This window comes from Drosophila yakuba, chromosome 3R, assembly GCF_016746365.2.
Source record: "Drosophila yakuba strain Tai18E2 chromosome 3R, Prin_Dyak_Tai18E2_2.1, whole genome shotgun sequence".
NCBI classification, from domain to species: Eukaryota; Metazoa; Arthropoda; class Insecta; order Diptera; family Drosophilidae; genus Drosophila; species Drosophila yakuba.
Genome location: NC_052530.2, coordinates 11,693,255 through 11,712,697, shown reverse-complemented (window position 1 = coordinate 11,712,697; position 19,443 = coordinate 11,693,255). Strand labels below are relative to the sequence as shown.

At 43.2% G+C, this 19,443-nt stretch overlaps 7 protein-coding genes and 1 pseudogene across 7 annotated transcripts; 1 reads left to right on the top strand and 7 right to left on the bottom strand.

Moving 5' to 3' along the window:
- Nucleotides 1-697: 697 nt before the first annotated feature.
- LOC6536477 (alkaline phosphatase 4) lies at nucleotides 698-3,603 on the top strand. Its single transcript, XM_002097022.4, has 2 exons — nucleotides 698-3,346; nucleotides 3,425-3,603. The coding sequence occupies exons 1-2, from the start codon at nucleotides 2,002-2,004 to the stop codon at nucleotides 3,517-3,519; spliced, it is 1,440 nt and encodes a 479-aa protein (XP_002097058.2). The 5' UTR covers nucleotides 698-2,001; the 3' UTR covers nucleotides 3,520-3,603.
- LOC6536476 lies at nucleotides 3,598-6,921 on the bottom strand. Its single transcript, XM_002097021.4, has 4 exons — nucleotides 6,575-6,921; nucleotides 4,715-6,339; nucleotides 4,459-4,649; nucleotides 3,598-4,333 (listed from the first exon to the last, which is right to left on the bottom strand). Exons 2-4 carry the CDS (start codon nucleotides 6,263-6,265, stop codon nucleotides 3,910-3,912), a joined length of 2,166 nt encoding a protein of 721 aa, XP_002097057.3. The 5' UTR covers nucleotides 6,266-6,339; nucleotides 6,575-6,921; the 3' UTR covers nucleotides 3,598-3,909.
- Nucleotides 6,922-8,793: 1,872 nt separating this feature from the next.
- On the bottom strand, nucleotides 8,794-9,614 carry LOC26535636 (annotated as a pseudogene).
- Nucleotides 9,615-9,846: 232 nt separating this feature from the next.
- Nucleotides 9,847-10,713, bottom strand: LOC6536475. The gene is made up of 3 exons (XM_002097020.2): nucleotides 10,492-10,713; nucleotides 10,082-10,249; nucleotides 9,847-10,008 (listed from the first exon to the last, which is right to left on the bottom strand). Exons 1-3 carry the CDS (start codon nucleotides 10,711-10,713, stop codon nucleotides 9,847-9,849), a joined length of 552 nt encoding a protein of 183 aa, XP_002097056.2.
- Nucleotides 10,714-12,619: 1,906 nt separating this feature from the next.
- On the bottom strand, nucleotides 12,620-13,337 carry LOC6536474. The gene is made up of 2 exons (XM_002097019.2): nucleotides 13,150-13,337; nucleotides 12,620-13,099 (listed from the first exon to the last, which is right to left on the bottom strand). Exons 1-2 carry the CDS (start codon nucleotides 13,255-13,257, stop codon nucleotides 12,620-12,622), a joined length of 588 nt encoding a protein of 195 aa, XP_002097055.1. The 5' UTR covers nucleotides 13,258-13,337.
- Nucleotides 13,338-13,478: 141 nt separating this feature from the next.
- LOC6536473 lies at nucleotides 13,479-14,405 on the bottom strand. The gene is made up of 2 exons (XM_002097018.4): nucleotides 14,215-14,405; nucleotides 13,479-14,150 (listed from the first exon to the last, which is right to left on the bottom strand). Exons 1-2 carry the CDS (start codon nucleotides 14,350-14,352, stop codon nucleotides 13,614-13,616), a joined length of 675 nt encoding a protein of 224 aa, XP_002097054.2. The 5' UTR covers nucleotides 14,353-14,405; the 3' UTR covers nucleotides 13,479-13,613.
- Nucleotides 14,406-14,771: 366 nt separating this feature from the next.
- Nucleotides 14,772-15,594, bottom strand: LOC6536472. Its single transcript, XM_002097017.2, has 2 exons — nucleotides 14,919-15,594; nucleotides 14,772-14,782 (listed from the first exon to the last, which is right to left on the bottom strand). The coding sequence occupies exons 1-2, from the start codon at nucleotides 15,592-15,594 to the stop codon at nucleotides 14,772-14,774; spliced, it is 687 nt and encodes a 228-aa protein (XP_002097053.2).
- Nucleotides 15,595-16,295: 701 nt separating this feature from the next.
- LOC6536471 lies at nucleotides 16,296-17,456 on the bottom strand. Its single transcript, XM_002097016.4, has 3 exons — nucleotides 17,312-17,456; nucleotides 17,135-17,248; nucleotides 16,296-16,781 (listed from the first exon to the last, which is right to left on the bottom strand). The coding sequence occupies exons 1-3, from the start codon at nucleotides 17,394-17,396 to the stop codon at nucleotides 16,483-16,485; spliced, it is 498 nt and encodes a 165-aa protein (XP_002097052.3). The 5' UTR covers nucleotides 17,397-17,456; the 3' UTR covers nucleotides 16,296-16,482.
- Nucleotides 17,457-19,443: the final 1,987 nt, after the last annotated feature.

The window sequence follows — 19,443 nt, the reverse complement described above, 5'->3', positions numbered from 1 at the left end:
AGTTATTAGCAATCCACTGCAATTTCCTAATGAATTCTATTCAAAAATTAAGCTGCTTATTTTTAGATTTTAGCTTAAGTAATTTTGATGTACATATGCTAACAGCAGTCAAATATTAAATTGATATGCATTTCTGTTTATAATCCCAAAATTTGTTTTCTTATTTGCATTTTAGACTTTATCATAGAACCATGATATCATGCCTCCAGAAAGCTTCAACATTTCATCAACAGAGGGCGTCGTCAAAAGCTCACCAAAAGCTCACTTGGGAGTTGCCATCCTGATTTCTATGGACCTGTATTCGGTTATAGTCGCCAATAAAGTAGCAATTACGTTACTTTTAAAATGAGTTAACGGAAATTAAAAGATTAGGCATTTAATGATAATTACGTATCTTATTTCTTAGCTTGGTCAAAAGCTCACCAAAAGCTCACTTGGGAGTTGCCATCCTGATTTCTATGGACCTGTATTCGGTTATAGTCGCCAATAAAGTAGCAATTACGTTACTTTTAAAATGAGTTAACGGAAATTAAAAGATTATGCATTTAATGATAATTACGTATCTTATTTTTTAGCTTGGTTTTATTTTTGTTTTATTGGTTCATTAGATATTAGAACAAACCACAAACATAAAGGATAGCCATTGTTTACATTCAATGCATTTGTCGGAAGTGTGTTCTTAGGTTTGCCCCATTATTTTTAATTAAAAAATTTTTTATAATTTTCTTTACAGCTTATGATAACAAATAGGACAATCCTTATATTGCAAAAATCCACTGGTGTCTCATATGGAACTCTATAATTCCTTTGAGCTTTGTCTTGGGGTAAGAAATAAGCTAAGGAAACTCCCACCCCTATTCATGTTACGCATACGCAACGTGTGCTGCTGTTTGACAGGCAAAATCACAGCGTGATTGAAAAATTGTCATTGAAATTGGTCAGCGATTTCCGCAAGTCAAGACAAGTTGGAAAAACAAACAGATGATGAAGGAACCGAACCGATAATCAAAGTGATATCCGACCGAGTGGCTTGTCAGTTGAGTGGGATTCGAATGGGAATTGGAATTGTGACAGTTTCGCCGGGGGAAAACTGACCACATGTCAATGCAAAGCAACTTCAAAGCGACGAAATGACGGACGTGGCTAACGGAGTGGGCGGGGTTGGGATGGAATGGGGTATTAAGAGGGGGCGTAAATGCGGGCTAATGGCAGGTAATTGAGGAAAACAATTTCGCATTCGCATAACTGGTAAATGAACAAACCGTTGCTGCACTGTGTGTTAGCCAATTTAATTGGGCGAGAATTCATAAGCGAAATAGTTTGTCGCACGGGGTGGAAATTGAAAACGTTATTTGAATGCCAAATGACAATTAGTAATTGTCGTTTGCCAGGGCCAAGAGGCCATTTCATTCCATTTTGCTGACAGCTTGGGCTGCTTTAGGCCAACTCACAAATCAATTGTGGCCCACACGAATGTGAGAAATAGTTAATGGCCAAAGCTGAGACGTCTTTGACCCCTCAAAACGGCAATTGAACTCGGAATTTTCAATTTTGTGCACTGGCAGAAATTATCACTAAATCAGTGTGTAGCACAATAACAAACATTCAGTATCATCAGTAAAAAACTAACCTAATTAATTAACAAGTAATTTAAGTGACTAATAAATTGTGATTTTTAACTGACAAGTGGAATAAACTCTACTGATAAACGGTGTAATTATTATTGTGAATACACTAACCCCTTAAGGTGTTTGAAACTATTGAACTTGATTTCTCTCTCTGCATTTTTGCATTAGTTGACACGCCAATTAGTGCATTTATAATTCATGACGTGGGTTAATTGCTACACTTAAACCCAGCAAAACGGCGAACTATTGGGGGCTGTAATTCCTCTAAGGCGAATCCAAACCTTATCTCGAACAACAGATATCAGATAAAGTTCCTCATGATAAAGCCCGAAGAAGAGAGCGATTGTGAATCAGTTTTGGACGCATCTTTGCAATGGTAACCACACAGCGGACCAAGGAGATTTGCCAAATTATACGGCTGAAGTCAACTCAGGTGTTCCTGGTGGCAGGATCATGTTTGGTAACGGTGATGGTCACATTGCTCTGCATTGGCTTTATGACCAGGTACGAGGTGGAGAACGAGGTGGCCAACGTGGCGGATGTGGATTATTGGAAGGACAAGGTCGCCACCTCGCAGAAAATCTGGTACGATAAAGGAATTGATGAGCTCAACGAGGCACTAAGGCCAACGGATTTTACTTATCCCAAAAACGTGAGGATATTTGTGCTTCAGGGAATCGATGGACGAGACTTGGCTGGTTTGCGTTTTCCAAATAGAGATACCAGCCGAGGCAATACCAACTTCATTTGGGATCGGTTTCCCCACTTGGCTCGCTTGGAAAACAGTTGTAGTCAGCAGTTTCCTTGTGAAGTGGCACGAGTTTCCAGAGCCTTTTGGTCGGGAATACCTTTGGATAAGGTCCCAGAAAGTCAGGAGGATTGCGGAAGGGCATTTAATGCCACCCAAACCTCGATAAGTATTCTTCGACAGGCTCAATTGGCTGGCCTGCGAACGGGTTTTGTGACCACTCAAAGGATTACAGGCTTCACAGGAGCTGCTTTGGGAAATACTAATGGCAACTTTGAATGCAATGAAAGGATGCCTCGGAGTGCCATTGAATCCGGTTGCCAGGATATAGCCCATCAGTTGATCTCTGGTGAAACTGGTAAATCACTGAATGTACTCATCGGTGGAGGCAGGCAAATGCTGAGCAGTCTCGTGCCCAACACCAAATACGATCCAGTGGATGAGCTGCTCTGCGAGTCCAACGATGGACGCAACTTGCTAAAGGATTGGAGAACCCAAAAACTGAGGGAGAGCAAAGTCAATCCAATAATATTCGATTTGATTCAGCGAAGCGATGAACTGGATTCCCTAAATGCTAGTAGTTTTGACTACCTAATGGGTGTGATGGCCAATGGAGATCTGAGTGGTAATTCAAAGGCCCCAAGTCTGAAATTAATGGTGGAGAAGTCTCTGCAAGTGCTTAATAAGTATAAACAAGGATATCTACTCATAGTTGAGCAATTTATACCATCGGGCGTTGACAAAAGAGAGCAGTTGCAGCTTTTGAATGATACGTTGGTTAATCTTCACAAGGATCAGGAGACTTTAACTCTGGTCTTAATGACCAGTGCCATCTATCCAAAAGCAAGCCTGGATGTCAGCGAAGAAACCGAGACAATCAGCCTCCTTCCGGAGATTTTTAATGAGCCGGAATCTGAGATCCAAAAGAGGATGTACCAAATGCCCTCGGAAAGTTTACTTTTTGCACAGGGTGAGTAACCGATTTTAATGGCATTCTATTGAATATAGTTATATTAAATAAATGATGTTTATTATTAAATATTTCAAGGCCTCAAGTCCCCCATTTTTCACGGTGTAAGAAAAGAAACCTTCCTGGCACATGCAGTATCGCATGTCCTTAGCAGAAGTAGAACTCAAACTTAGCACACTTCAAATATATGAAAGCATATTTAAATATATTTATATAGAATTGCAATAGCTGTCCCCGAATAAAAGACGTGCTTATAATTTGATTGATTTATTTAACTTTAACTAGGGATCGTTGATTCAATGCTGCTAAAAGTTGGTAAGTCACATGATAACATTGCCGCCGGACTCCGCAGTCGTCGCCGTGGCAGTTGCAGTTGCATTTCCCGATGCACTTGCACCTGCGGCCGAGGGAGCCACCCAATTGAAGGCGTGGCCAACGGAGGACACCCCCGAGGCAGCAGCTGCCACTTGCCTGGTTGTTGTTGCTGTCGCTGGAGGTCCTGTTGCCGTCGTTGTTGCCGCAATGCGAGGCACCGGCCGCAGGACATTGGTATTGGGATTGGGTCATTTGACGGGCAGAGGAGGCATCAAAGTTTGGGCCACATTCGACAGTTGTCTCAGGTGATTGGCCTGCACGTATTGGAAGGCCGAGGATCGCTCCAAGTGCTGCGATAGGTAGAATTCTCCGAGAGAGTAGAAGCGCCGCTGATCGAAGGACTGAAAGGGAAATCCCGGAAAGCGTTGTCCACCCGCATAGGTCTTACCACTTGGCGGCGGGTAGATGGGCATGCCAGGCGGTGGGCGTGGCAGGGAGGCGTACGGAGCGGCGGGTGGGACCGCCTGTCCAGTAGTGTGCTGCAGCTGGACATGATCGGGCAACTGGTGGCCACTGATGGCCAACTGCTGCTGCTGGGACTTGAAGAAATCCAGGTTCTTCAGATTATCCAACATCTGATGTGAGGCCTGGTGTTTCTTCAGGTAAGCTTGTCTGTTGTTTGTGGAAGATATAGAATACTTAAATTTAACTGCCGAAAAATATTTAAAATCACACTTTTTAAACTAATTTAAAATTATAGTTCTTCCCGAAAGTCTTAGAATGATGACACAACTCACCGTCGGAAAGTCTTTCCGCATATGTGGCAAGGATAAATGCCATCGCTGGCATCATCGCCGCTCCTAGTCGCCTCCTGAGTCAGATCGCCCGTTTCCACAACTCGTTTTTTGGCGGGATTAGCGCCGGCCGCATCCGCCTTGGGCTTGTGCCATCTGCGATGGGAGGCCAAGTTGGCAGGGCAATTAAAGACCTGCGAAGGGAGAAGTGTTTTAGCCACCTGGAAAGAAAATCCTGCCTTTTGAATTGACCACCAACCTTTTCGCACTCGGAGCACTTGTACTCGATGTGGACGATGCGGGGACAGCGGTGCTGGGCCAACATGAAGGCGTCATCGTAGACGGTGCGACAGAGCTGGCACATGTAGTCGCCAATCTTGTTGTCGATGCTGGCCAGGATGGCCTTGGCCTCCTCGGTGATTTCGACCACATTGAAAGCCGGATCAATGTCACCTTTACGCACCACCAACTCCTCGTCGTCGCGCAGCTTTCGAATGATGGTGCCGGAAACTGGGCTTATAGTCTCCTCATCGATGGCCATGTGTTTCCGTAGCTTCGACCTCCTGCGTTCGGCCTTGTGGGGTCGAGATATGGGTGGAGGTGGAAGTGGAAGTGGAGGTGTAGCAGGGATAGAACAAGTCGGTGGAGGCGGCGGAGGAGGAGGAAGCGGTGCCAGGTTGACGGAACTTGTTGAGGGTCTACTCTCCACCGTTGCCACGCCACTCAGATCCGTGTAGGTCTTCCCGCTGTTGCTCTGGACGTCCGCCAGTTCGCTAACCTCCACATCTGGTTCCGGAAAATCCCTATCAAAGAGCCTGGCCAAACCATTTACCGCCTGATTGTGCAGCTCCTCATCCTCATACAACAGTTCATTGCGTTTCAGGGCGGTGGTCTCCATTAGTTGGGCCTGCAATCTTGTGGCCACCGGGTCCACCGCCTCATCCTCGTCGTCGTCACTGCCGAGGACATCGACAAACACCTCCTCCTCATCATCGTCGCCATTATCGCTGACTTGTACCTGCTCCGTCTCATCGTCGCCCTCGTTGACTTCCTCCGTGTCCGTGGCGTACTCGTTGTAGTCATGGGAACTGACAACTGTTTCATCCTCGTCCTCGGTCAGCACAATGGTCTCATCTTCCACGTAGATGGGCGAGCTGACGCTCGATTGACCCGCCGGAATTTGCTCAAAGTTATTTTTCGTCCCGTGAAAATGACTTTTATTAAAGGAAGCGCCCTCCAAGTTGCTGCGTGTGGCATATTGCTGATGATGTTGCTGCTGTGGTTGATGTTGCTGCTGCTGTTGCTGTTGCTGCTGCTGATGATGATGCTGGTGAAAGTAGCTCGACTGCATTGCAAGGCTCGAAGGTCCTGCGGCTGGAACAACTGGAGCTGGTGCTGGAGCTAAAGCGGCAGGACTCGCCATGTGCGGACGCCACAGGTAATTCTCCTCGGACATTAATCTCTGGCGCTTGCGAGGCGGCGAGGGCGTCGATGGTGGAGTAATTGGCACTACACTGGCCGCAGCACGCAGTGAAAGATCCAAGGGGGAGAGCAGCGAAATAGCCGGACGATGCTGGCCAAATTGCGGAAATGTCTCGTTGATTGCTGGTAATGCCCGGCACTCCACGAAGTGGGTGGTGGCTGGGTGGCCAGGGAGCAGGGCGGGCAGTGGCTGATGCTGGCCAAGATGCTGCACCGACTGGAGATGGGACTGCGGTTGCGGGTGAGAATGTGGGTGAGGATGAGGATGAGGATGTGGATGAGGATGAGGGTGCGGGTGCTGGTGCGTCGGCGGATTCATGTTCATCATTTTTCTCCCCTTTTCTATTGCGTTCTAACGTCAACTTCTTGGAATTTCATTTGAAGTCAGTAATCAGCATTATCCTAGCAAAAATAAAGTGTCAAGTGTTACAGTGTTCGGCTTTGGATTGAAGCTAAGTTAAATAAAGTTGCTCAAACAAACAGGATTATACTTTAAATTATGCTTTTTAAAAGAAAAAAAAACTAATTATTTAAATATCTTTATATTTCATCTTTATTTACGACTATAATTATAAAGGATGATCATAAAAAAGGATCTCTTGATTTATAATATTACATCACAAATTGTAAAATTTACCTTTTGCCTCATCTAACACTGGATATGCTTGATTTTTTAATGCACTTTATTATGATTTCAAAATTTTCTAAATAATTGATTATGCAGTGTTTGTTACTATGGGTGTATTTATTATGCATTTAAGTTAAACACTTCACATAATTTATTTGTTTGCTTGGTTTTGATTCAAATACTCAGTATGCAGCTGCACAATTTGAGAAAAATTCGTTTGAAATTAAACATTAATCGGGAATCACCAGAAACTTTTCTTTTTGGCCCAAGGACTATGCAGTTAACTTGAGGATTTTCCGTGACACGCAACTGACCCGCGGCAGGCTTCAAAGAGAACTGAACGGCGTACGGTCACCTGTCGCAATGCTGCTAGCTGAAATTGGGTTTGAATGCGAAGCCAATGAAAGGCAGTAACCACCACCCATCCGCTACCCATTCACCACCCATCCACCACCCATTCACCCCCACCACCCACCGGGCACCCACGCTATTGAACGGGATGTGGATGTGCGGCTCTCGCTCGCACCTTGCGGCGGAATCCGGAGCGGGCTGCTCTGGGATTCGCCGGGCGGATGACATAGCTCGACCATCCCACCACCGATTCACCCACGCACACGGGAGGCGCATGCGCAGCCACGCCCCCTGATGCAGGCCCACCAGGGGGCGCTGCATAATGTATCATCTGTTGCTCCACTGGGGGGCACGCTTATTGGCAGCCTTCTCCGACTTGCCACGCCCCGCCCAAGGCCCGGAATGGAATGTCATTGAATTGTAGATGAAGAATTTCATTGCACTGCGTTGGAGTTTAAGCCACCCACTCCACATGGCCCACTTGTGGGTGGCTAGCTGGGGGGAAAAAGAAGGTGTTTCTGCTTGGGGCGTTGACAGGTGAGTGCACCTTTTGTTGCCAGCCCCATGTACCCACTTCACTCCCCCCTGGCATCATCATGGTCAGCGTTGTTCAGACATTTTAAGAACCAAAGGATTCTTTTTGTGGTTTTGAAAATTTAATGTAGCTCCCCTCTTGCATTTCAAGTGAGTTTCCAAAATGGCGCCAGCTTCTGGCCAAAAAAAATTAGGGAAATCAGAGGAATTAAACCAGGGCTTCAAAGACGTAAAATTTAATACAATATGCTAAGAAAAATTTAAAATATGCTTAATAATGCGTAATTGTCTTTAAAGTGAAATTTCAGATACTATTCTACTTACAATTTAATAAATATTTTAAGTGGAAAAACAAAGCCGAAAATGACATCAAGTTTTTTACTTTTCCAGAGTGACACCATTTTTGATTCCAAAAATGTTATATAATTGGTAAAAATACAAGAGTTTTTCCCAAATATTTTCATAGATTACGCAGTTTCCTCATGCTATATTCATAGTTTTTGAATCGTTAGTAAGCGTCTGACTCTAAAGCTATCCTTTGATATCCAGCCCTGCCTTCAATTGCAGCTGAATGCAATTAATTAAAGAAACGGTCTACAAAAATCTAATTAAATTGTTGCGTCGCGACGCCATCGGAAAACAGCCTTGTGCGCTGCAGCAGAGTGAAAAACAATTCCGACTAATAAACTGAAATTAAATTACAAACTTTTATACTCCGCCGCACAACCGACTGCACAAGTGCCTTTCCAGCCCAATAAAGAAGGAGAGAACTCTGAGAAAAAAACGTAGATGGCTTATTAAGTTTTGAGCCTGACCAAGAAGATCTGTTGTGGCAACGAGGTCAACAAGTTTCAGTTTGCGGCTTTTCCTGGCTCCCGGCTAATTGTCAGCTTCTCAGGGGGAGGGAGCTCATTAGCATAGCTCCATGGCCTTTGTGAATCCATCCGCCTGCTCCTGACACTCGTCCAAGGAAATGTTCTTAACGAGAGCGCCAAGCAGTTAGCACTCATTTGCATGGAGATTTTCACGGTCTAATTGCCCAGGTGGTTGTCGGCTCGTCCAAGTGTCGGATTACACACGTAACAATTCGGAGCAATCCCCCCATCCCCTCGAAATACCAGCCCATCCCCTTCGTAGCCTGCAGTCTCTAAAGAGGGTGGATTCACGAGTTTGCTTGGTTGGTTGGTTGACTTGCGGTCGACGGTGTCTGTTTACGCAGCGAGGGTTGGGTAATGGGCTCTTAATTAGCCTCATATGATTTTTGAACATGGATTTGCGATTTGTGGAGTTATGCACTGAAAGTTAAAACTGCAACCACAAAATGCACTGATAACAAGAATTAATTTTAATAGGATTAGAGATTAGGGATATTATTCTATTATTTTTGATATTTGTTACAGTAATTTCATATGTACTGTATTTTTTCCGAGTGTGCAATCAGTTTCAGCTTCATTGGATGCAAATAACAAACGTAAATAAATCGATCTTATCTACCTACTAAGCAGATAATGGTAAAACGGATACATATAGTTCACCAGCGATCGATTCCCAGATTAACCTCAGCATAGATTTCCACTTCGCCACTCCAAACGCCATCTGTTTTCACGACGAACCTGAGTTTATAGAAGCCATTCGGCACAGGAGCTTTGGATATCATGTCATCATTCAGAACCATTTGGCTTACTATTATGTCATGCTGCAAATGAAATCATTTATGCGAAAAAATCTAAGTCGGCAATGGATAGCGTTTTCGGTGTTTGAGAAAATGGCAAACAACTAAAGTGGCATTAAAGAGGAAAGACCTGTACCCGCTGAATCTTCGGAACATGCACGCACTAAAAATTATTGTTTAACTAAAAATATACGATCGGAATAAGTTAATGAGCCAACATACAGTCGTAGATTTAATGGGCAGCTTGTGAACCTGGGCATGTAGATTAAGACCCACAATGCCGCGCCCCAGGACCTTCAGTTCTCAGAGTTTGAGTTCGCAAAAGGACCTTTCGTAGCATGTACACTTGACATTTGTAAACTTGAATAGAGCATTTGAATCACCGAGTAACACAATAATGACCACATATGACCACAGTCTGATGCCATTTGTTTCTGTTCTCATCGCTGGCCAACACTTAACAGTTCATTGAGTTGAATGACGAGTTTTGAGGTTTGTTACGCTTTATCGGATATACGAATATAGTGATTATATCCCTAACTAGTAGAGAATAAGAATATACCTACTAGATTCTAATGTAAGAGTAGAAAGGTGAATTTATTATTTAAGAAACGGTATGCCGGGTATTTGATAGTCGATACACATGCTTTGCTTTAATGGTTGCAATTAGATTGCACAGATGTACCTGAAAATATATATACCCTATCTGCATATCTGTGTACCTTTAACGATCGTATCCCAGGTTAACCTCTACGTGAACTTCAACTTCGCCCCTCCAAATGCCATCTGTTTTTAGGACAAACATTAGTTTGTAAAAACCACTCGGCACGGGCACTCTAACGATCATATTGTCATTTAGTACCATTCGGTGCACAATTATGTCATGCTGAAAAGTATACAAAATTTATAAAACCATTAGGGCATAGAAGTATTATAAAATTGCGGGTTATACTACCTACATTGAATGGGCAGGAGTGATTGACGTTGGTAAAGTCTCTTATGCCGTCGTATACTAAATCAAAAAATGGATAGCGTTTTCGATTTTTGAGAAAACTGCAAATGTCAACGGTAACATTGTAGAGGAACGGCCTGTATCCATTGAACCTTCGGTATAGGGATAGAATGCACTGAAAAAATAAAAGTACAAATCAATCAATATGCCTATGTCAGCTATACGACGTCTTATATTATCCAGCTTGCATTGATTTATCCACTTCCTGCTATAGAAAGCCAACTTTTGGGAAATATTTTATCTAGATAGCCTTTAGGCTGAGATACTAAGAACAGTCAGATATGGCTACATCACCTACCTTTTTGGAAAGTATTTCAAAATCGATGCAGGCAGGGTTATAATGATAGTTGTACATACCGTCGTAGATTTAATGGGCAGCTGATAGGTTTGGGCATGCAAATAAAGACCAACGATGCCGCGACCCACTACCTTCAGTTCACAACGCTTCAGTTCGCAAAAGGACTTCTCATAGCACGTACACTTGATGTTTTTAAACTTAAATAATGCGTTTGAATCGCTGAGTAGTGAAACGATGACCACATATGACCACACTCTGATCGGATTGGTTTCTAGCCTCATTGTTGGCCAACAGTTAACAGCTCATTGCGTTGCAATAAACATTTTCAGGTTGTCGAGGCACATGTTTAAATGGGTGCGCCTCATTAAATTCAATAATTTATAAAAGTAAATGAATATACCTTATCTGCATAATAAGTATTATCAATCCTAAAACAAATGCCAGCCTGCGTTGCGTTTAAATCAAAGTGTGGAAAGTAGTTAAAGTGCAAAACAGTCGATTGAAAGCGCATTTTCTTAATAAGGAACTCATAAGGAACAGCTCAAACAACTAAATTTTCTATACAGCGATTGAAAGGCACTCTGGAAAAACATTAAGGACTTCCTGCAGGCAACGCAAAGGACAAAACGCTATTGACAAACCATGCAACTGCCCACTTTCCGGGCTCCAACCAGGGGATTGGGATTTGAGCCGCCTTGTCGGAGACGTTGATGACCTTTAGGGAAAGACGAGGCCAAGACCCAAAGTCCTGGCCAACAAAAGGAGTCCTGCACCGAGGGCAGGCTTTAATTAGAGTGGCATGAAAGTATGCCCGAGGGCCGTGGCTCGATGCGATTCTTATGCAAATGCTTTTAATTACAAAACTGTGAAACTGAATTACGCAACATTGCGTTATTTAAGTAAATTATTTTGAGGCAGGTTCGTGTGTTTAATTGCCCAACTCAACGCCTTTTTAATTGCCAGAAAATGGGCGCAGGTTGATTTTTAATTTTTCTTTTGGAAATGCACTGTGCCATGGACTAAAAATCGATTTGGATTGATTCATCTACTGGAAATTTGTCTGGCCAACAGCTAAGTAGCCCCAATTTCGATGACCTTAAGAAATTTCCGCGCCAAATGCCAGTTACTTTTGAATAAACTGTGTGTGTGTGTGCTATTGACCTCACCCAGTTGCCAAATCCAAATTGAAAACCATCCCTCAACACAGAAAAAAAAGCAGAAAAATTGAAAGCTAATAGAAAATGTTTATAGATAAAAAGGCGACAAATTGAATTTGCAAAGGTCACACATAAGTGCGACACTCGATATCAGGCATTGGCACTTCACGTGAGTGCCTCCCCTGAAATTTTCCCCAACTTACTTGCTACTTGCAGGAATTTTCCCTCCGCCGCCTGGCGAGATTGAAATTTTGATTTCCATTTGCCCTGGCCGTATAATAGATAGCTATATGCACATTATTTTTGCCAAATTGAATTCGCAAAGTGATTTGATTGTGCGTTAAGAAAGGCATTGCCCATCGGAGGGTGTGTGACCCATGTCAGGCCACCCCTTTCCTGATCCAAAATAAGTCCATGGAAAATAATACGCGCTGAAAACCGCAGGACGGATTTTAATTAACGGAGCCACGGATATTTCAAGCTCCATTAAAATATCACATTACCATCGGGTTTTAACACGTTTATGATGGAAAGGGTTTTATTGGCTTACGGTTTCAGTGTTTTTTTTTAGCAAATCTATGGCACAGTTACGTGTATGATATGCACATTGATTGGCCATTGAGCATATTGTTTTTCTATTAATTACGGCTAAATTGCGCATATGGCTTCCGAAAGCGGCGAAAACCGCAAGGATCCCGCGGGAAATCCAAAGAAACCCCCCGAAGAAGAGCACTCACGCAAGTCTCTTCGGTTCGGGGATAATCACCATAATCGGCCATGCACTTGGACGGTGCTTTAAGTGATTTTCAATATGTTCCCTGCTCCGCAGCGCGCAGCGCATGACGCACAATGGAAAAACCCGGGAAGGTGGCGGAAATGTGGCGGAAAATGCGGAAAAACGAGGGCGAGGCGACAGCAATCCGCTTACAATGCAGACGGGGGGGAGTAAGCAGAACCAAACAGAAAAGAACAGAATACAATAGACATACACACATCCTGTAATTACATATCCTTTGTCGTGGGCAAACATTTATTCGGCGGCACTCGGAATTCGGACATCGGTGGTCACCTGCAGGGCGAAGACTTTCTCCGCCGTTGCCTCAATCACCTCCACGAAGAACTTGTAGATGCCATTCTGCAGAACCTGCGGATAGATGTCCTTCACACTCACATTCTTCAGCGAGTAGTTGCCCACCCGCACTGGACAGGCAATAAATTCGCTCAGTTGCATATCCGTTTGCAGAAAGTACTTCATCATGGGATTCTTACTGAACTCCGCAAAGAAGCCACACAGATCCAGATCGCGCATTTGGAGCAGGGTTGCGAAATTCGTTCTGCCCGTCGCTCTCACTCGAATCTTTATGTTGAAGGTCAGGAAGTTGCTGCCCATTTCCTCTCGAAGCGACACACATATCGTAAACTTGGTGCGGGTTTCGTCGATGTATGTTAAAGCCTTCATGTAGCGAGAGTCCCCAAATATGTTGATGTGATGGATGCGAAGTATTGGCTTCTAGAAAGCACAGTAGCTATAGATTGCAAGTTTTGATGTGCACACAGTACCTGAACTTCATCCTCGACGTCCTCATCCCACAGGGATTTATGAGCAGTTGCATTGCCATTTACTATATAAAATAGCGGAAAAAATAACGACAGCCGAACGAAGTTCATACCGCAATGAGAAAGATCGTCTGCTGGCGATCACCAAATGGTCATGAGCCATTAACCAGTTTCAACTAATGTGACATTTATTAAATTGGCCCATTCACCAACCATTTGATATGTTAACCCAAGAATGCCGCAGTTTCTAAAACACAAATTCAGCTCCAAATTTTTGGGTTCACACTGGCTATTTGTAGTAAAAATAACTTAATTTGTATATGTAAAAATCGTTTGTACAGTTTATTTTTTATTTACTACACTTTGGCGTTCAAAGACGTTTACAAATGCAAATCATTTACCCAACACCGTATTGTATTTTAATTTTTATACTTTTAGACAGAGTTTTAAAAGTAGCCACCATCATGTTAGGCATCATTGCTCAAACATTGTAAAGCTTTGCCTCGAAATTTACAGTCCAGTTCCTTGTCTACGATATAAACCACCGAAGTGACTTGAAGGGCAAATACTTTCGCAATCTCTCCGATTTCCTCGACTATTTCCGCGAAGAACCTGTAGGTGCCATTCTGCACCCCATCTGGTTGGATATTTTCGGCTATCCCGGAGTTTAGGAGCGAGTAATTTCCCACTCGCACTGGGCACACAATAATGTCTTGCCAATTGAGGTTCTTTTTAAACACCATTTGCATCATCGGATTCGAGTTGTATTCGTTGAGAAACTCGCAAAAGTTTACCCGTCGCATTTCGAAAAGTTGCACAAAGACATTACTTCCTTCCGGTTTTACGCGCACCTTAATGTTCATGATGAGGTGGTTGCTTCCCAACTCATGGATCAACTGGACATAGAGATCAAAGTGAGAACGATCTTCGTGGATAATTATTTTGGTCTTCATGTAATTGGACTCCCCGAAAACATGTATTTGCCTAATAACTGCCACTGCTTTCTAAAATTTAAGATAGGGCTAGATTTAGTAATCATATTAATCAAATTATCAATCATATGATCACCTTTGGACTGGAGCTGAATTCCATGTAGAAGGAACTCGGATCCCCGACCACTTCGATGGCCAGTCGAATCAGAACGAAAGCCGAAACCCAACCGAATCGACTGAATTTCATTTCACAATAAACTTTGGATCCCTTCATAGCTCTTTCACACGATGACTGGACAACCAAATGTTAAAAAGAGCTTCGATTTAATTTTAAACCATTTGGCAAATTGTTATCAATGATGGGATCGCTTCGAATGGCTAATCCCAGGTACAACTGCACCGAAACACGTGTGTACATAGTTCCCAGTGCTTAGGGTATACATATGTATGTTCATGCCTCAAAAAGTAATGGTATCTGTTTGATTTTTTGTTAACCCATTTATTTGACGAAATTCCTGATAAAAAGTAAAATAATGGCCACAGCTTCAGCATGGATCACTCTCATACAAATCATTTAGTTCACTTGATCACAGTACGTTACTGTCCAGATTGATGGATTTGGATAGGACCTTACTTCAATGTAAAGGGCAAAGTCCGTTCTTGGGAGGAGGTCAAGCCATGTGCTTGGATCATTTACTCCGGTACTGAAATAGCGCATACAAATCAATAAAAATTCCGGGCCATCTACTCGAAACTTCAGCATCATCTGAGGACGGCGCTCAGCTTTCGAATTTGGTAGAATAACGTATTTGTAGGTGGACCCTTCGAAAACCCTCTTACCGGCATATCTTGTTTTGGTCTTTTCATAAAAGAGCAGCTCGGCAAGAAGGGCCACAAATGAGATGCGTCTGTTCGACTGCGCAACATTGCAGTTGGTCTGCTCCTCAATGAGACTGATGGAGGTGTTGGGCAGTGAAACCATCAGGCTCATGTGCAAGATACTCCAAGTAGCTCCATTCACAATTTTCACGTTTTCGAATTGCCGCACAAGACCTAAAACTGTCATTACATAATGCAATCGTCTAAGTTTAAGTCGTTCCATCCAATTAAATTGGTTGAAAGGCAGCTCCTTGCGGCGCAGGAAATGAACAACAAATTGGCTCAGATGATCAGCTGTGTGGAAATACTCGGATTTCTTATCCTGAAAGTTTAGCAGACAGAGAGTGAAGTCCGACTCGGTATCTTCCTCGGGGAAATAACTGCAAGTTGAGCGCAGGATCTGCAGCATGATCCTTATATTCCGATTGAGGGCACTCTCCGCAGGACGTTCCCGATGGGCCACCTCATAGCTCCTGTGTCGGTGCATTATGTATGCAGTGCTAAACTGTCGCAATTCTTCGGACACTTCGCGTATCAATTTATGACGCTTAAAGTCCAAATGGGTCAAAACCATCTCTAGTATCTCAACCGGCAAGTCCAGCAATTGAATAGGCTTACTTTCTTGAGCATCCGCCATTTGTTTGTCGGTGGGTTTTCAAATATACAAGTATGTGTTAAAAAATGAAAATATCCTATTAAGACGACGAATGCTATGGAAATAAAGCTGTCGTTTTTTAATACTACAAATGATTGTTATCCAAAAGGATACTGTATCGATGATTAAATTCAGTTATTCATTTGTGGGTTAATGTATGTATCAACTGACCTTAGAGCTTGTGTTTGGCCACTTTGCAGTTCCCCGCCATATGTCACCACCTAGTCAACGTCTCAATTAGCTAACCGTCGGATATGTGCTCCCATCAGGGCTTGTTCATTAGACGCCTTCAGCGGCAGGAAGCTCCAAAGTGTTGAAAAGCCAATTAGCTTTGAGCGCCGGAAGGAAGCCATAGGAGCTGTGCGTGTAAATGGTGGCTAACTGGAGCTCTGGCAAGTTTAAAGTCTTGTGAATGGAGTTGGCAATGCATAGTAAACCGCAGCCACTCCAACCACCTGCCCCCCACCTGCCACCCACAAGCCACAAGCCACCCACCCTTAGGATCTTCCCACACCGGAGCTGCGTAATTTTCTGCGTCATTTAATTAAGCCGATTCATGGCGCCCTCGAGGGTGGTGGGCCACGTCCGGCTAAGCCGACGTAGTCCGTCCCACAAGTCGAACCTCCCACACGCCCACACTGGCACACGCCCACATGTGCCCGGGTAATTAGCTCAGCCGTTCATTTCGATTATTTATAATATTTTCCCCTAATTATTTATTCATAACTGCTAATAGTGTTTGTCGAGCTTAAGTGCCGACTGCTTAAGCGCTATTAATTGACATCAGTCGATGTGCAGTGCCCAAAAAACATTGATACAATGTGTTGTAGCCTTATCTATAAATCATCTTCATCACAGATCCAGGACGCTCTAGGCTGCCGAGTTGGGCTTCTTGACCCGAGTGTCGGCCAGGAAGCAGGAGACCACGCGATTCTCGTCATCGGAGTCCAGCAGGCGCACCTCCAGGCGAGTGGGCACCTCCGGCTGGTTGGTGGTCACGGGCAGGAGCAGCTGGTAGGTCACATCCTCGCCAGCATCCAGGGGACAGTAGGCGCCGTGGAGCAGATTGCTGCACACATTGCCACGGGAGGCTTCTAGGTCATAGGGTATGGTCACTCCCAGCGAGGTCAGATGCACTTCGGCTGCTATCTTCTTCATGGTATTGCGAGCTATTGCAAAGAAAAGCAGGATATTTACTTCATGTAGCACCAAGGTGATAACAAAAAATGTTTAAAACTTAATTTCTTAAAAGCAAAAAATGTGAAAAAAATAGAATCTCCATTTTTGAACACAGTTCGATTGGGAATTTAATGGTTCCAAATTTGGACCATTGTTTTGAATGCTTTGATCAAAATACTGATAATAATATTCGCAAAAAAAAAAAAGAAAATCGATTTTCGGCAAAATTTCAATTTTTACGATCGGTATTTTCGGTATAACATGGATAAAATGGTCAGAAAGTAAAAAGAATTACATATTTTTACTTACAACCGACTTATAACACACTTTGCATTCTACTTACTGGCAACAAATTGGATGTCGATCTTGGCCTCGGTGCCCTTCCACAACTCACAGGGCAGGGCGTCGCAATCGTCGATTTGCACCATCAGAGGCTGGGGATAGCTGCTGTCGGCACCTATTATGTTTATTTACAAAAAATTAGTTAACGATATTAAGTGGTTTCGTAGACCGGACTCACATTGCCTAATTGGCGTGCTGGCTGCAATCAAAGTCCACATAATGGAAAGCACTAGGCACAGGAAGAACTTCTTGAAGCTGGACATTTTGCTCGAGTTTTTGGTTGCTGTTGTTTGCTCTGCGGATACTAATGGTTTTGTATTCCGCATTCACTAATCGCCTCGGTATTTATACCTGAAATGGTCAAGTTGGTGCTCCTGCACTTGCCATTAATCTAATCACTTTTGGGCTTTAAACATTTGCACCAAAATTACGTTTGATTTTTGTGATTATATGGCGTCTTAATCGCCCTTGCAGGAATCCTAGGAACATGTCTACCTAACAATTTGCACTAAGTTTTATGCGTTGAACAAAAAAGTGTGAGAAATTAAATGAAGAAACCAATTCTTATAGATTTCCAATGAATTAATTTCATCAATAAGCCCAAACTACTTTATTATTTCGATCAGTATCGATACCTGCAAAACACTTAAATGCTATCAGCAATGGCGAAAACTACTTTAGTTTGATTAAATTATTCTAATGAATCGATTCGAGATAGAAACGGGTTGCAGGCGTGATTGCGTTCCAGGTTCCCCAAAACCCTATATGATTCATATGAGTTCAAAGGAGCCACAAAATTTGCTGACATATTTCGGTAGTCCGTACATTCGAACCCAGTTAAGTGCAGGCTCTGCTAATTTTGGCCCAGATAAGATGGCCGGTAAGAACGCACACCTGTTGTGCTCTCGGCCATTTCAGGTACATTTGTACGCAGACCAATGGCAGCAATAAAATTAGAAAGCGATTATCGCGTTTTGAGTAAAACAAACCCGACAACCGAGATTACTAGATTACCAGATTACCAGATTGCGACATTATCCACGCGTTGCATACTTTCAGGCCATCTGACTATATGCTATATATATACGTATATATAGAGCAACCCTCCGCCGATCGGCATTAACATCAATTTATATGCATAGCCAATTTGTAGCAAGTTTTACACAATTTCTTACACCCACTTGACTCGTTGAGGGCGAAAACAGCAGCTGCCGTCAAGGGTTGCCCAAATTTCATCAATATTTCCTGATTTTGTTCGCAAATTCAACTGTTTTATATGCAAATTAGCTAAGCGATTTTTCGCCCCCGCCAGCAATTGATTTTAAAATGTTTACGTTCCTTCGTAAATGAGTAAATAATTGCCGCGATGTTTTGGGTTCGGAATGGGAACTTGAGCAATCAATTGCCCGAAACGTTTGTTTAATTTGCATTTTTATAATTAATGTACGCGTTAATGAAATTTTAATGCATTGCTAGTGGAATTTCAGGGTGGATTTGCATATAGGGCAGAAAACTGAATTTTAAATCATATTCATTTAAAAGTTTAGTTTTCTTAACGTTTAGTTATTTGGTGCCACAGAAAACTATTTGCATATTTGCACATTTAACAATCATGTCAAGCCAATCCACCTGCAAAGCAAAATAATTTACAGTTCCTGGGAAAACCACTAGGCATTTTCCGAGGAATTCCAACTCGTACTGAGTATCCATCACTGGCAAAGGAAATTACTGGTGAAAAGTCATGCACTAAAATTATGCGATTCAAGGCTTCCAGCTAACATTTTAATTATACGCAAGTTGGCCAGAAATTGAGAGCGAGTGGCACATATTTATGCAAATGAAGCAAACTTCTTTTCGCTTGAAGTGGGCACATTTCTCAGCTGAAATTGCGTTGCCAGGCGAGCGGAAGGACGAAGGAGCAGAAGGACCAGAAGGAGCGGAAGGGACGTGGTCCTAAATGCCAACACTTTGGGGGGAAAATCGCTGAACAGCTCAACAGCCGAACTTGTTGCAACGCATGTTCCTTCCGATTTCGGAAAACATGAATTTCGCATTCACTTAATTACAGAGGCAAAAGCGCAGAGCAGTCTGTTCAGAGGGGGCTGAGCAATTAATTAGCATCCCTGGCCGCGTTTGACATGCTGCAAAAATTTAATAAAATACATTTTTCGCATGACGACATATGCAAATTGCCATTGGCAAATGAGTCTCTGCCAGTGCGGCCATATCAAAGGGTGCAGCAGGGCGAGAAATGCTTACCATGTCACCACCCCCAACATTTTCCAGGTGGAAAGTGTGGAAAGTGCGTGA